We start from the raw sequence: 14,414 nt of genomic DNA on the forward strand, positions 1-14,414 counted from the left end.
GTTATAGCGTCGCAAACAAGGAGCAAAATAAAGAGAAAATACGGCATATTTTACAGTACTACTACGATAAAGGCAAAAATGCATCTCAAGCCGCCAATAAAATCTGTGCAGTCTATGGACCCGATACAGTTTCCATTTCCACCGCACAACGATGTTTTCAACGTTTTCGTTCTGGTGTAGAGGTGGTCGAAGATGCGCCACGCTCCGGAAGGCCTGTCGTCGAAAACCGCGATAAAACCGCTGAATTGGTCGAAAGAGCAGCCGTAGTATCGGTCAAGAGCTGGGCATGAGTCATCAAAAATTCATTTCAATTTCAATAAAAAAAAAAAATTCAATAAAAATACCGCAAGACTTTTTTTGACAACCTATTATGTCACGTCGCGCTATGAAATAAGGTAAATTAATGTATGGTATGAGAGACACAGTTCGTTTACCGCCACCTTAATAACAGCCACCTCTTCCTGAAGACACTACGGGGTACTAAGCTTACATTGACGTCGAGCTTCTTTCAGAAAACGACTCCTTAACACTCCCTCCTAGCTTCGACCCATTCGTGAAAAACTTCCTGCGTTTCTTCTCCAGCGACTTCACCCTCTCCACATATTCCTTGTTGGTATGTTAGCAAAAACCGCCGTGAGTAGGTTCTGCGACGCAGTCATTCAAATTTTCAGGGATTCAGTTGAAAAACGAGAAGATTTCGACATGTCCTTGTTCGAACGCCTTTATAAGCCAATCTTCCCTTGTCCTTACAACGCAGTTCGCAGCAACGCACTTGCCGGCAATTTTCACTGCGGCTAAGTGCAATCTGGCATAAAGTGCTAGTGTTGGTGTAGTCCGCAGTGCACCGGAGATGCATATGAGCGCCGCTCTTTGAAGACGTTACACTTACTACCTTTCCGAGCGCCCTCCACAAGAAGAACACACCGTAGAACGTTAGAGGCTTGACTACTGCAAGCGGACAATGACCCCAAATGTAAGAGCAGGGCCTGTACAGACTCTATTAGACTAACCATTACAGTCAGTAGACGCCTATTCATTAAAAAAACATGTTTGAGCTTTAACGAAATATATGTACATAATATATCACTTCTCATTAAAACTTACTAGCACAGCTAGTGACTACATTGCTAATAATTCCTTCATTATATCGAAAATAGCATGACCACTGTAATGAGCAGAATCTGACTTCAAAAGGTTCAGAGCTGACTGACTGGTAATGAGGAGTATGCTACTTGGGAAACTTGAAAATTTGGAGAACATTCGAGGGAATAAGTAACTAGAAAGCTGTCTAAAGTACCAACGCCATTTCACCAAAGTTACTTGATAATTGCCCGCGAAAAGGGTTAACATTCTTAACTAAATTACAACAAAATGTCAACCCTACACCAGTCCCTTAAAAGATTTTACCGCTCGAAATTTATAACCGTCATATATTTATAAAAAGAAAAACTTCAAAACATATTAAATAATTGTGCTTTAATTACAAATATTGTGCCTTTAATAATAATTTCGCAAATAAACAAGTCATTTATAACTTATTGCGCAAATACTATTACAGTTATAATAAGTGCAGTTGTCTTTTGAATATTAAATGAGTGCACGTTAACTAGGCGATACGAGCAGGTCGTGACCCACTCTGGTGGAACTGAAGTGAATTCGACGATTAAAAGTATTTTTGTGCATTTTTACATTTTCGCGATTTGGATTTAACAACAGAATGCTGGAGAATAAATTGATAATTTTTAGAAAACAATATCGCATGCAAATATTAGGCGCACTCACGAGTAAGTTTAGAGGATATAGCACTCGTATGTTTTTTAGTGTGCAGTAGCAAACTTGAATTGTATTGCTTATGTTTTCTAACTAACATCAATATAGAACTTCATTTATCAAACTCATTTCAACGCTGGCAACTGCAAAGTCGATGATTTAGCAAGAGGGTGCACCTTGCCACGCTCACATCGGAGTGAGAAAGAGTTGAGTATCCGTTGACACTTGCGTTCTAGCACGGAAAGTATAGACCTCACGTGCGCTCAGCAGGCGTTCGTTGACAATCAGCTTCTGCGCGACTGCGAGTTCCTTTTGGCTTAAAGTCGAACGCAGGAGCTTAACTAAACTAATAACGACTTTGCAATCCAGGGGACATAGCCGCAACTAACCTTAACCAACTTAACTAATTTGTCAGTGCACATTGTCTATTTATGAGACTATTATAGGCAATTATATTTAGAGTTTTAAGTTCCACAATTAATCAGCGTTGTAACCTGTTCAAATTAAAAATGCCCGTTAAGATCAATCTCCTAACTTAGAGACTTTGTACGAAGCCGACAAATAAAACACTTACTTTGGTTTATCCACCGCAAGATCAACGAAAGATCTTTTTGGTCCCATGTAAAACGGAAAGGATCCAGTGCGCTCTTCTCTAGCTGTAGCTGTGTCAACTCGTTGATGTCCAATAGGTGTACAAGTGTTACATTCAAAGTTGCCAAATTTATTTATTAACATGTGTGCTGTGACTACTTCTCCTTTGTAAGATCAAGACTTTAGCTCTCACACATTCAGACATGCACTTGCGTTAGCGGTAATACAAAATAAACCATAAGCATACTTGTGCTGGGTTCAAAGTGATTTGTTGATCCAACTATGGGAGTTTTCAAATGCGATCTCTCTTTCTCTCGAGGGTCAATCACTGGACCTAAGCTATTAAGTATACTAGCGGATCCGGTCACGCGTTGCTGAGATATACATTTTATATGTATAATACAGTGAAAATTTAATTTACGAATAAAGGCGAAAACGTTTTTGTCGGCATAAGAATGCAAAGAATTGTGCTTCAGCTTTAATTTTGCATATTTTCATGCAAATAAATTTCTTTGGAAAAAATAACGAACTTAAGGCTGCTTTCTAAATGTCTGGTTACCAGCCTTTGTGTCCAGTTAATAGAGTTGTTCGCTTAATAGATTGTGCTTAATAAAAATCGACAAATAGTGGGACCGGCCAATGTGCATGGTTAATGGAGATGTCCGCTTAAGGGGCTATACCAGTGTGACGCATGAAAAATTAGGCGATTTTCGTGAATTTTTTTAAAAGAAAGTACTAGATTGAATGTTTCGACGTTCTATGGATGTAATAAAGTATATTTTTAGCATTTAAATTTTTTTTTACGAAAATATTGAAAAATAACGGAGTTATGTGCTGTTTGCGGAACTGCCGAACAAAAAAATGTCCAACTGCTGGCATGATTCCGGGTCGAATGAGTGAAACAAAAAAAATCAAAATGTTTATTAAACTTAAATATATTTTCTATACAATGAACTGCGATCCTTGAAAAATTAACAAAATGGCGTAATTTTGAAAAAAAAAAAAATCGTTTTTTTTACGAAAAAAATGGTCGTTTTTTTAATGCCAAATTGACAATTTTCAACCAATCAAAAAGATCGTAGTCCATTGTATAGCAAATGTATTCAACTACATATACCCAGTATAAATTTGAAGACGATCGGTCAATTTCTCGTTGAGTTATGGTGTCAGCAATTTTGAAACATTTCGTTTCGAGAAAAACGCGTTTAAAGTTTCACTTATATATGTTTGCAATTCTGAGCGGTCGCTGTTAAGAACGCTGTCATTCAAAAACTATTCAAGATACGACCTTACCAATTTCAGAGGATATTTTTGAATATATAAACTATCGGAAAAGCAAAACCAAAAAAAATTTTTTTTTGAAAGTGTCACACTGGTATAGCCTCTTAATTTAGCGTCCATTTAATAGAGCTTTCGCTATATTTCTTTATTTATGAATTGTGTTTACTACCCTATCTTCTAAGTTGGTTCAAACTGGACGCAGTGCACTAAATTTTACTAAAATCGGTTCAGTCGTTTAGGAATCCATCGCGGACAAACAGGACAAACAATGCGACACGTTATTTTTATATATAAAAAAAGATATGCAATTGTTTATTATAACCTGAATAGAGTATATTAAGTTTGACACGATGTTTGTAACACCCAGAAAGAAGCGTCGGAGACCCTATAAAGTATATATATATAAATGATCAGTATGTTGAGCTGAGTCGATTTAACCATGCCCGTCTGTCTGTCTGCCCGTCTGTATTTATACGAACTCTGTTTTTAAGATATCCTTTTGAAATTTTGCAAACGTCATTTTCTCTTCAAGAAGTTGCTTATTTGTCGGAACGGCCGATATCGGACCAATATAACATATAGCTGCCATATAGACTGAACGATCGGAATCAAGTTCTTGTATGGAAAACTTTCACATTTGACAATGTATTTTTACCAAATTTGGTATAGATTATTTTCCAAGGCAACAATGTAATCTCCGCAAAACTTGCTCAGATCGGATTACTATAGCATATAGTTTCCATACAAACTGAACATATAGTTACTAAAAGAAATGCACCTGTGAAGGGTATATTAGCTTCGGGGCAGCCGAAGTTAACGTTTTTTCTTGTTTTGCATTTCAGTTCAAATTATTATCTTCGCACATGGTTTTAGCACGGGATGTATGTCACCGATAGTAGAAATTATACAATCACCTAAAACACCATTAAGTTTTTCTGTTACTGTTGAAGAGATTTCGTGGATTAGTTCGATGTTTGGTGTTGGCTTCTTAGCTGGCACCATTCTGTTTGCAGTAACCATAAATCGCTTTCGACGCAAATTTAATTTGTACATTCTGCCTCTTCCAAACATGGTAAGCGAAATAAAATTCTGCATTAATAAATTAATAGTCCTCCTATGTATTATTCTTATTAGCTTTTCTGGATACTGGCCTACTGTGTTAAAAATATCGACTATCTATATGCAGGACGTTTCCTCGCTGGTGTCACTGGCGGGGGGCTGTTCCTGATCACACCGATTTTTCAGAGCGAAATATTAAACAAAAAGTGAGTAATGAAATACAACAAAATTATTATTGATGGGTGTGACTTTACGCTTAATGTAATCACTTTTGTTACAGCATCCGGGGCGCTATTATGTCGTCGGGAATGTTGTTCCTCAGTGGTGGCACTGTAACGGGTTTTGTACTGCCATCTGTACTGAACTACCATGTAATACCTTGTATCGGGTTGCTCTTTTCAATTGTGTTTCTAATAGCTCTATATTTCTTTCCGGAGACACCACAAAGCCTATTAAAAAGCAATAATATTCTGGAAGCCAAAGCAGCTTTTGACTTTTATAACGGCTTAAGAAGTGAAAAAAATTCGCTCAGCTATAGTTTGAAAGCGTCGGAAACGGTGCAAAGTGAATTTGAAGAGCTAAGTAGGAATATTTTGAACGGTGACTCCAGCCAACCGATCACTGGAGATGACTTTCGTAAGTATCCCTGAAGCATACTAAATATCCCAGAAATATTTGCGGATCTTACTTTTTTATAGTCACCAAATCTGCACTCAAGGCGTTAGCTAACGGCGTTGTGCTATGCAGTCTTCATCAGTTGTCGGGCTGTTACGCTTCTCTCAACTATATGGCTTCGATATTTACCGCATCTGGTTCGGTAATGGATCCATACTTCTGTACAAATATAGTTGGTATCTCGCATATTATCGGTTGTTGTTTTGCCGCACTATTAGTAGAGTATCTTGGTAGAAGAGCGATTTTATTTTTGTCGACACTAGGCATGTCTGTCGGTATGTTTATCTTTGGCGCCTTCATCCAGCTCGCAGACGACAAGATGTTGGAAGCGTATTATTGGGCGCCACTTGTCTTAATGATGATTGTGGCCTTCTTTACAGCAAGTGGACTTTTTGGTAGTTGTCTCGTTATTCTGGTTGAAATTATGCCGACAAAAGTGAGTTGTATATTAACAGGCATATTAATTCGGATATGTTAGATTAGCGAAGAACTAAGTTTTGCTTTCGCTTAAAAATTTGCTCTGAATTTCGTTTTAATAACTAAATAATTATTAATGATTTTTTCTTTTTCTGCAGATTCGCACACTGGCACTACCAATGGCAATGACTATATTCAGTTTGCTAGTATTCATTATGCTGAAAATATATCCATATTTCCTATTTGACCTGGGAGTCTCCACTACCATGTACAGCTCAGCGACAGTATCTGTGGTTACCACCGTATATTTATACATATTTTTACCGGAAACGAAAGGAAAATCCATGGATGCAGAATAGGAAATAATTTCAATCAATTTCGCACATAGCCAAAGATTTGTCATGCATTAAATAAAATATTTTTGTTGTTAAAATGTCCAAAAATTTGTATTTAATATGATATATATAAAAGGATTGTTCCAAAGTAAACAGGACTTTTTGAATCTAGCGCCCCCATCTATATGTCGTTAGAATCTGCTATTTTCATCGATTGTCCAGTGAGAATTTCATGACATTTCATCCATTGAAAGTGAAGTTATTACGTTTAAGGTGTCAGTATGTTTGTGTTATCGGTGCGAAAATAAGCTTCGAACAAAGAGCCAACATTAAATTTTGTTTTAAAATTGGTTAAACTTTTACCGAAACGTTTCAATTGATGAAACAAGTTTATGGCGATGATTGCCTATCCCGTAGCATAGTGCACGAGTGGTTTCAACGATTTCAAAGTGGTCGTGAGGACATAAATGACGATCAACATGTGGGCCAATCAAAATCCGTAATCACCGGAAATTCCATCGAAACTGTGCGTGAATTCATCAAAAATCAGCCGAAATCATCATTGAAATTCATGGAAATGTAATTGAAGGTCTCCAAAACATCGATTTATCGCATTTTGACCGAAAATTTGGGCTTACGAAAGGTGTGTGCACGGTTTGCTTCAGAATCCAACATTCGAAGGACGATTATTTGAGCAAATATCACATTTTAACCATTAACCACTCCCCGTATTCACCTGATATGACACCGTGCGACTTCTTCCTTTTCGGAAAAATGCATTTGCCCTTGAAAGGAAAGCATTATGCAGGCGTAGAGGCCATTCGTTTGACATGCTTTTGGACCATGCAAAAAGCTGTATTGAAGCAGAAGGAGACTATTTTGAATAAAATATATTGATTTTGCCGAAAACACCGTTTGATCTGTTTTTTTTTTAAAGTCCTGTTTACCTTAGAACGATGCATGTATGCATTCCAATAATAACAAGATCTAGGTTCCGCTGAGGCCGGATGCACTAATTAGAGCTGAAAATAGAGAATTGTTGCATAGCGTTACATTAAGATATGGCCAAAAATAAATAAGCAAGAGCTCAACAACTGAGCAAAACGGTTTCTTAAATACGAAAGACAATCAAAAGCGGGAACTTAAATAAACTTAACAGAACATAGGTAGAAATCAACGAGAGGCCACGCTTAAGCCAGATTTTTATATTTGCGAATAGAATAATTAAGTTTATATTGCGGTCTTCTCCCTTTTTGAAACCGAAATCGTTTTAAAAGTGGTCTAACCGAAGGGTGGCATGTACCACCGTTGTGGAATAGTCATTAAGCTGTCTATCTTGTTTGAGCATAGTAAACGAGTAAGTTCTTCGTCCAAACGAGGCGAGTAAATAATTAGTAGTTATGTAAATCAGTTTATGATTTATCTTTGTTGTTTATCTTTTTATACCCTGAGCAAGCTGCATTAAGTTGCCATGCAGTTTGCAAAATCCAGAAGGAAGCTTCCGAGACCCTATAAAAATATATACTACATAAACGTAACGATTTGGCCATGTCCGTTTGTTTGCCCGTACGTCGAAATATACATATATACGCGAACCAGTCCCTCAGTTTTGGAGAGATCAATCTGAAACATCCTTTAACTTGGAAAACATGCACAACTTTTTTTGATAAGGTAGCTTCACGAAATTTAGTTAGGATTATTGTCAAAGGCAACAGATCGGAACACTAAAGCATATAGCTGCCATACAAACTCCACGATTGGAATCAAGTTCTTGTAGGGAAAACTTATACCTGTGAATGGTATTATGGTATGGTTCTTTTTATCAATTTGCCAAATTTGTTAAACTGCTCTTAACCACTTGTCGTCTATATCTTATTTGTCTGACAGTAACAATCGGGTTTCTCTTAGAGATTTGTAAGTACCGTTGGGTTCTGTGGGCCCACGCAATACCTGTACATATTTTCATACATGCAATTATATAAAATTTTTAGAACATCATGAATCGTTTTAACGACAAATCTTTGAAGAAAGATGAAATTGTTTTAATTTTAGAAGAAATTCCAATAGATAATGGCTCAAACACGGATATGGTATCTGATGATGAAGAAGACCAAGTTATAATTTCAGAAGTAATGAAGATCAGGTTTTGAACGACGTTCGAAATGAAATCATGACTGAAACAAGTAAGGAAGGGCTAAGTTCGGGTGTCACCGAACATTTTATACTCTCGCATGATAAAGTGATAATCGAGATTTCATTATTCGTCATTTACATATTTTTCAAATACCGTATTTTTGTAAAGTTTTATTCTGCTATCATCATTCGTTCCTAATGTACTATGTACATATATATTATACAGAGAAGGCATCAGATGCAATTCAAAATAGCGTTATATTGGAAGAAGACGTGGTTGTGAACCGATTTCACCCATATTTCGTACATGTCATCAGGGTGTTAAGAAAATATTATATACCGTGAAATGTCGATTCGTCGCCGTTCGCAGCAATTTGGGTTTGTGTTATTCTGACCATGGATAGATTTTACGCAAAGATCTTGGTGTAAAACCGTATAAAATACAGCTCGTGCAAGAACTGAAGTTCCTGCCACAACGTCGAATTTTCAGTGGGGCCCACACCCACTAGAAATATGTTGGCAGAGGCCACGCTTTTTTCGACAATTTTTGTTCAGCGCCTGAGGTGCAGCTTCTGGTTGAATTTCTTCGTAAAGCAAATTTGCCGCATCTGGGGTTTTTTGTTAGAAGCCGTTAACGAACTTTTAGTGATTTTCAAAAATGCACTTTTGTATGGGTTTGTACGCTGTGGAATCATTGGACCGTATTTCTTCCAAAGATGAACTGTTGGATGGCAATGCCTACGGTGAATGGCTCTGTAAGTTTCGTTGACATGCTAACAAACTTTCCGAGGCGCTTGTACAAAAAACTTAGAACTGAACGGGGCCACGCCCACTGGTTTCAAAAAATTACGTCCAAATATGCCACACCTCGCGATTGCGATGGCCATTTGTGGGAAAACTTCGGAGAACAATATCATCTCAAGAAATGGACCCGTTAGTTGACACCAAGATCATGCGGTTTAACGGTTTTAGCTATTTTGTGGGCTACGTCAAGTCTAAAGTCTACAGAAATAAGCCAGCAACTATTCAGCTTTAAGACAACATTCCGAAGAAATTCGGGCTATGGAAATGCCAAAAAGTTGCCCAAAATACGTTCCTGAATGGACCAAAAGTTTCATCATGATATTTCAATTTATCTTCAAAAAGTTACAGCTTGCACGGTCGGACGGACAGACAGACATCCGGATTTCGATTCTTCTCGTCACCCTGATCACTTTGGTATATATAACCCTATATCTGACTCTTTTAGTTTTAGGACTTACAAACAACCGTTATGTGAACAAAACTATAATACTCTCCTTAGCAACATTGTTGCGAGAGTATAAAAATAGCAGAGCTGGAAAATTCTCAAAACGCAGTTCTTAAGGAACCATTGCGGAAATGGAAAAAAATTGAGAAAACAACCGTGATTTCATAGTTTGACTCATTAGTTGGGCCATTGAGAATTTTTTTTTTGTGAAATTATAGACTCGTCGACACAATTTTTCTTATCGTACAACTACTACTAAAGGAAGTATATTTAATTCAAATTTTTCAAGGGTAGAAGCTCAATCAAACAATATTGTCCCATAAAACCAAAGAAGCGTACCTTTGTCGGTTCAATATGGCTACATTAAAAAGTTCCGCAATGGTTTTACGCCTCATAGAAGATGAGTGGGACAAGAACAAGTATATGTACTTTGATAATTATTTTACCTGCGCTAGGTTCCTAGAGTTCCCCTAAACTCAGAATGTGTTCGTATGTGGAACAATTAAAGGCAATCGGAAAGCACTTCCTTCAAAAATGAAGTGAAGCCAGACAAGCAAATGAAAAGAGGCGAGTTTGATTCACGATCAACAACGAATGGATTAATTGTTTATAAATATATAGATAATAAACATATAATATTGGCGATAAATTTTCATAGCATTGAGTAAACTACAGTCAAGAGAATGGATTGAAAAGGCCAGGAAATATATACATATATGTTCAATGTCCAACTGGCGTTAAAAATTAAAACTCATTCATGGATGGAGTAAGCCATGCAGATCAATTGCGAAGTACCTACATACGTGATAGGGAGGCGATCTAAAAATTCGAGCAAAAAACGTCGTTGTAAGGGTGCGTCGGTTGCAAATGATGTTCGAATAGGTAACTTGGAGCATATGTTGTTGTTGAAATGTGTGATGTGCAACATAAAAAAAATTCAGTCCAATCCGCATTCGAAATGCCAACGTTGCGCTAAGTTTTTATGCTGCAATGAAAAAAAAACTATGTCGCCGAATATAATGCATTTACACAATTTATACGAGGTGTGTTAAAAAAAATGACGGAAATTTTAAAACTACGCTGGTTTCGAAAGTTCAATTGTCAAATGAGCTTCGTTTCGGATTAAATGGAGGCGATTGAGGCTTAGTTTCTACGTCATTTCTATTGATATACATAACACAATATACATAAATGAATTCAACGACGATGCAGAAGTACTGTTCTTGTTATAATATGTGACGAAACAGTTGTCTACCGATACATTAAAGAATTTGAAGAATATGCTAATCATGAATGAATAGTTGTCGCGACATTACACATTTGCCGAATATATTAACAAGTAGCAAACGCACAAATTTAAGGAGTTCCAACTTTATTTCTTCTTTGTAAAAGCTAAACTTTTCTCACCAATTAAGCCTAATGACAGACTAGATTACTGTAAAGTCTATTGAGATTATTATTTGCATAGAGGCATTAAAAAAGCAAATGCTATCCCAAACTATCTAATCATCACTATAATTCACGCTCTACAGCAAACAAGGTGAAGACGCCAGATGTTATTTATAATTTCAAAGATAAACAGCGTTGGCTGAAAATCGTGTTGGTGACAATGTCGTCTGATAATGCGAGATTTGATTAGTTAAGTGATAACCGGTGACACGCGCACGTCGTCGCACTTTGCGAATCAGTGAGGAGTTTTTCAATAAATTTTGAGATACTGTGAGATTTTCTATTTAAGCTCTAAATATTTTTATCTTTGCGTCGAGAATCAAAAAAATGTTGACAGTGAAGTTACCACTGCTTGGTAAACGGCATCGCATGCAGGTGCTGGTGGCGCTTACGTGTGAGTAAATATGAATATGAATACCTTAAATGGAATGAAAATGTGTAATGTTCTAAGATGTGAATTGAACTGAATCGAAATTTTTATGAGTTCTTAAAATCTGTTAGGCATTATGCGAGGCTTGTCGGTTACCTTCTCTTGCATTGTTGCTGTTGTAGCAGTAGAAAAGATTCCTTAGTTTATTTGAGGTGTGTTGTCCAGTTGACAGTCTATGGTAGCATAATATTCCAGCTCTGTTCAGTTAACATAAATCTAATTGTCGTGGAAAGGCATTTCGACTATGGTTTTTAGAGGTCACATACATACTTTATAAGAGCGGAGAACTACATCCTGTAGTACCCCCTTTAGGCCCGTTCTAACATTCGTTGCAGAGCTTTTATCCATGACAACATCGATGAGAAAATTCTTGCAGTGCTGAAATGAAAAATATGCGTAGAACTTGGAATTTGTTTGGAAGTATATCAAAATGTCAAGCGGACTAACATACATTTTAATCGATATATGGAGTACATAAGAGATGTTCTCGAGATCGTTAACTCTCGGACATATGCTGCTCAATATCAGTGGCTCTGTAAAGTAAATAAAAGTGTACGTACAGTGTTTTGGGAGAAGTGGTGTTTTCCCCCTAAACCTATATCTTAGTCTACCGCGTAACCATATGAAAATACTAATATTCAAAGGGAGATTATATTTTAAATAAAAGTTTCTTACATTGAGAGCAAGAGAGAGCTTTCTTTAAAATATTTAGTGTCGCTAAAGACTGCTTGTTGTTTGTTATCATTTACAGATCACATAATGAATTTTGCTCATGGACTTGGTATCGGATGGGTGTCACCTACGGTGCAAATAATACAATCGCCTGAAACACCGTTAAACTTTCCCGTAACCGTAGAGCAAGTATCATGGATTGGATCACTCTTCGGTTTCGGCTTTTTAAGTGGAAATATTCTATTTGGCCTCACTGCCAATCGTTTAAGTCGGAAACTGAATATGTATTTATTGGCGTTGCCACATATGGTGAATAAGCATATCAGTTATGTAATTGCTGGTTTCTATCATATTTGTTTTCAGTTATTTTGGATTTTAAACTATTTTGTACAAAACGTCGAGTATCTCTATGCAGGACGCTTTTTTGCCGGTGTCACCAGCGGCGGCTTGTTTGTTATTGCACCGATATTTTTTAGCGAAATCCTAGACAAAGAGTGAGTGTGTCTATTTTTCATTTTGTAATATGAAACTAAACTTTTGACTTCTTTCCCAAATTTTTACAGTGTTCGTGGCACACTCATGTCCATGGGTATGATGTTTCTCAGTTGTGGTGTACTAATCGGCTTCATACTACCCACAAAAGTCGACTATTATTTAACGCCGTGTATTGGGCTGGCGCTACCCATAATTTACGTTGTGGTGTTTTGCTTCTTCCCGGAAACACCACAAAGCCTCCTGAGGAGTGGTCGCTTTACCGAAGCGGAGGCAGCTTTCAATTTCTACAAAGGCATTGACAATGGAGTTAACGTGCAGTTGAGTCGGAGAGTTGAAGAGTCCAAAACAGCAACGGAAGTACAAAGCGAATTTGAAGAGTTGAAAACGATCATTTTGACAGGAAACGCTAACGTGCCCGTAAAATTTCAAGACTTTTGTAGGTGTTCCCTGAAGTATTTCTGCATATGAGAGACTTTTGCATTTAATTTGCTTTTCTTACAGTTGAAAAGTCAGCACTCAAAGCATTTGCCGACACATTTGTGCTCTGCATACTGTATCAACTGTCGGGCAGCTTCGCCTTCCTCAATTACATGACTTCAATATTTGCCGTTTCGGGCTCCACAATGGATCCATATTTCTCTACGACAATTGTGGGCGTAACGCATATATGCGGCACGTTCGTCGCCACTGTTTTCGTAGATCGATTTGGTAGGAGAGCCCTGTTGTTTTCTTCCACGACCGCCATGATTATTGGCATGTTCGCGTTCGGCGCTTTTGTGCAGTTTACAGATGCGGCCACAAAAGCTCAGTATGATTGGGCACCACTTGCGTTTATGATTGCTGTGGTTTTCACTTCGGCGTATGGACTTTTTGGAAACTTCTTCACCATGGTGGTGGAAATATTGCCGGCGAAGGTATTTTTATTAATATAGTAGTATACAACTTTTTATTACTTTTTAGTAAGTTAAAGCTACATTTGTACCATGAAATATGTGTGTAGTATATATTTTATTGGACTTAGAATTGAACTTCTAAAAACTTTGTAATTTTCTTTATCGTTTCGATTTTCAGATCCGTAGCCCGGCCTTATCGATTTCGATGTGTTTTGTGAGCCTTTTAGTGTTCGTGATTTTGAAGTCATACCCTTATTTCCTGTTCGAATTGGGCATTCCCGCTACTATGTACACGTCTGGGATAATATCTGTGGTTACCACCATTTATTTGTTTATATTTCTGCCAGAAACAAAAGGAAAATCAATGGAAAAAGACTAAAAAATATATAAATCTGTGTCGCTTTGTAAAATACTCAGACAAACTTAAATAATTAAAGAGTATTAAAAACTTTTTAAATACATTTTGTTTCATGGATTTCTAGATACAAAGAATATTTAATAAGCGATGTACAAAACTTTATTTGAAATAGGCACCTTGTGCTTCCACACAATTCCTCAAACGATTCGTTCATTGATCGTACTAAAGAATTTTTTAGACTTTCCAAATTTCTGTGGGGTATACGACTGGCAAAGTTTTCTAATTCCGACCCCAAACTACAGTACAGTATTTTCAAATGTGGTCTTAGAGTCTTGAGCATCATTTTCTGGAAGATACAACGCTCTCCATCGATGTGAATATTGATTAATTGCTTAACTACGCCTTCTAAAACGTCCTACAATATATGAGTTATCTCAATGATAATGAGAGAGTGTATTTTACTGTACTGCAGTCAAGAAGAAACTGTTGAGTTGTTTCGACCTCGTCTTCTTCCTTAAAGCTTCTGCAGCTGGCGTCTAGTAAGATTCCCAACCTTACAGCATAGACATCAATGAGGTAATAGCCTGTTAAAACCCTCACAACTGTG

General features: G+C 37.1%; 2 protein-coding genes across 2 annotated transcripts; both read left to right on the forward strand.

Moving 5' to 3' along the window:
- The first annotated feature begins 1,583 nt into the window (after positions 1 to 1,583).
- Positions 1,584 to 6,226, forward strand: LOC120781291 (facilitated trehalose transporter Tret1-like). Its single transcript, XM_040113493.1, has 6 exons — positions 1,584 to 1,784; positions 4,485 to 4,714; positions 4,777 to 4,907; positions 4,982 to 5,337; positions 5,400 to 5,812; positions 5,952 to 6,226. Exons 1-6 carry the CDS (start codon positions 1,718 to 1,720, stop codon positions 6,150 to 6,152), a joined length of 1,398 nt encoding a protein of 465 aa, XP_039969427.1. The 5' UTR covers positions 1,584 to 1,717; the 3' UTR covers positions 6,153 to 6,226.
- A 5,040-nt stretch (positions 6,227 to 11,266) lies between these two features.
- On the forward strand, positions 11,267 to 13,859 carry LOC120782247 (facilitated trehalose transporter Tret1-like). Its single transcript, XM_040114413.1, has 6 exons — positions 11,267 to 11,353; positions 12,141 to 12,370; positions 12,425 to 12,555; positions 12,625 to 12,998; positions 13,058 to 13,470; positions 13,628 to 13,859. Exons 1-6 carry the CDS (start codon positions 11,287 to 11,289, stop codon positions 13,826 to 13,828), a joined length of 1,416 nt encoding a protein of 471 aa, XP_039970347.1. The 5' UTR covers positions 11,267 to 11,286; the 3' UTR covers positions 13,829 to 13,859.
- The last annotated feature ends 555 nt before the right edge of the window (positions 13,860 to 14,414 follow it).

This window comes from Bactrocera tryoni, chromosome 1, assembly GCF_016617805.1.
Source record: "Bactrocera tryoni isolate S06 chromosome 1, CSIRO_BtryS06_freeze2, whole genome shotgun sequence".
Taxonomy (NCBI): Eukaryota; Metazoa; Arthropoda; class Insecta; order Diptera; family Tephritidae; genus Bactrocera; species Bactrocera tryoni.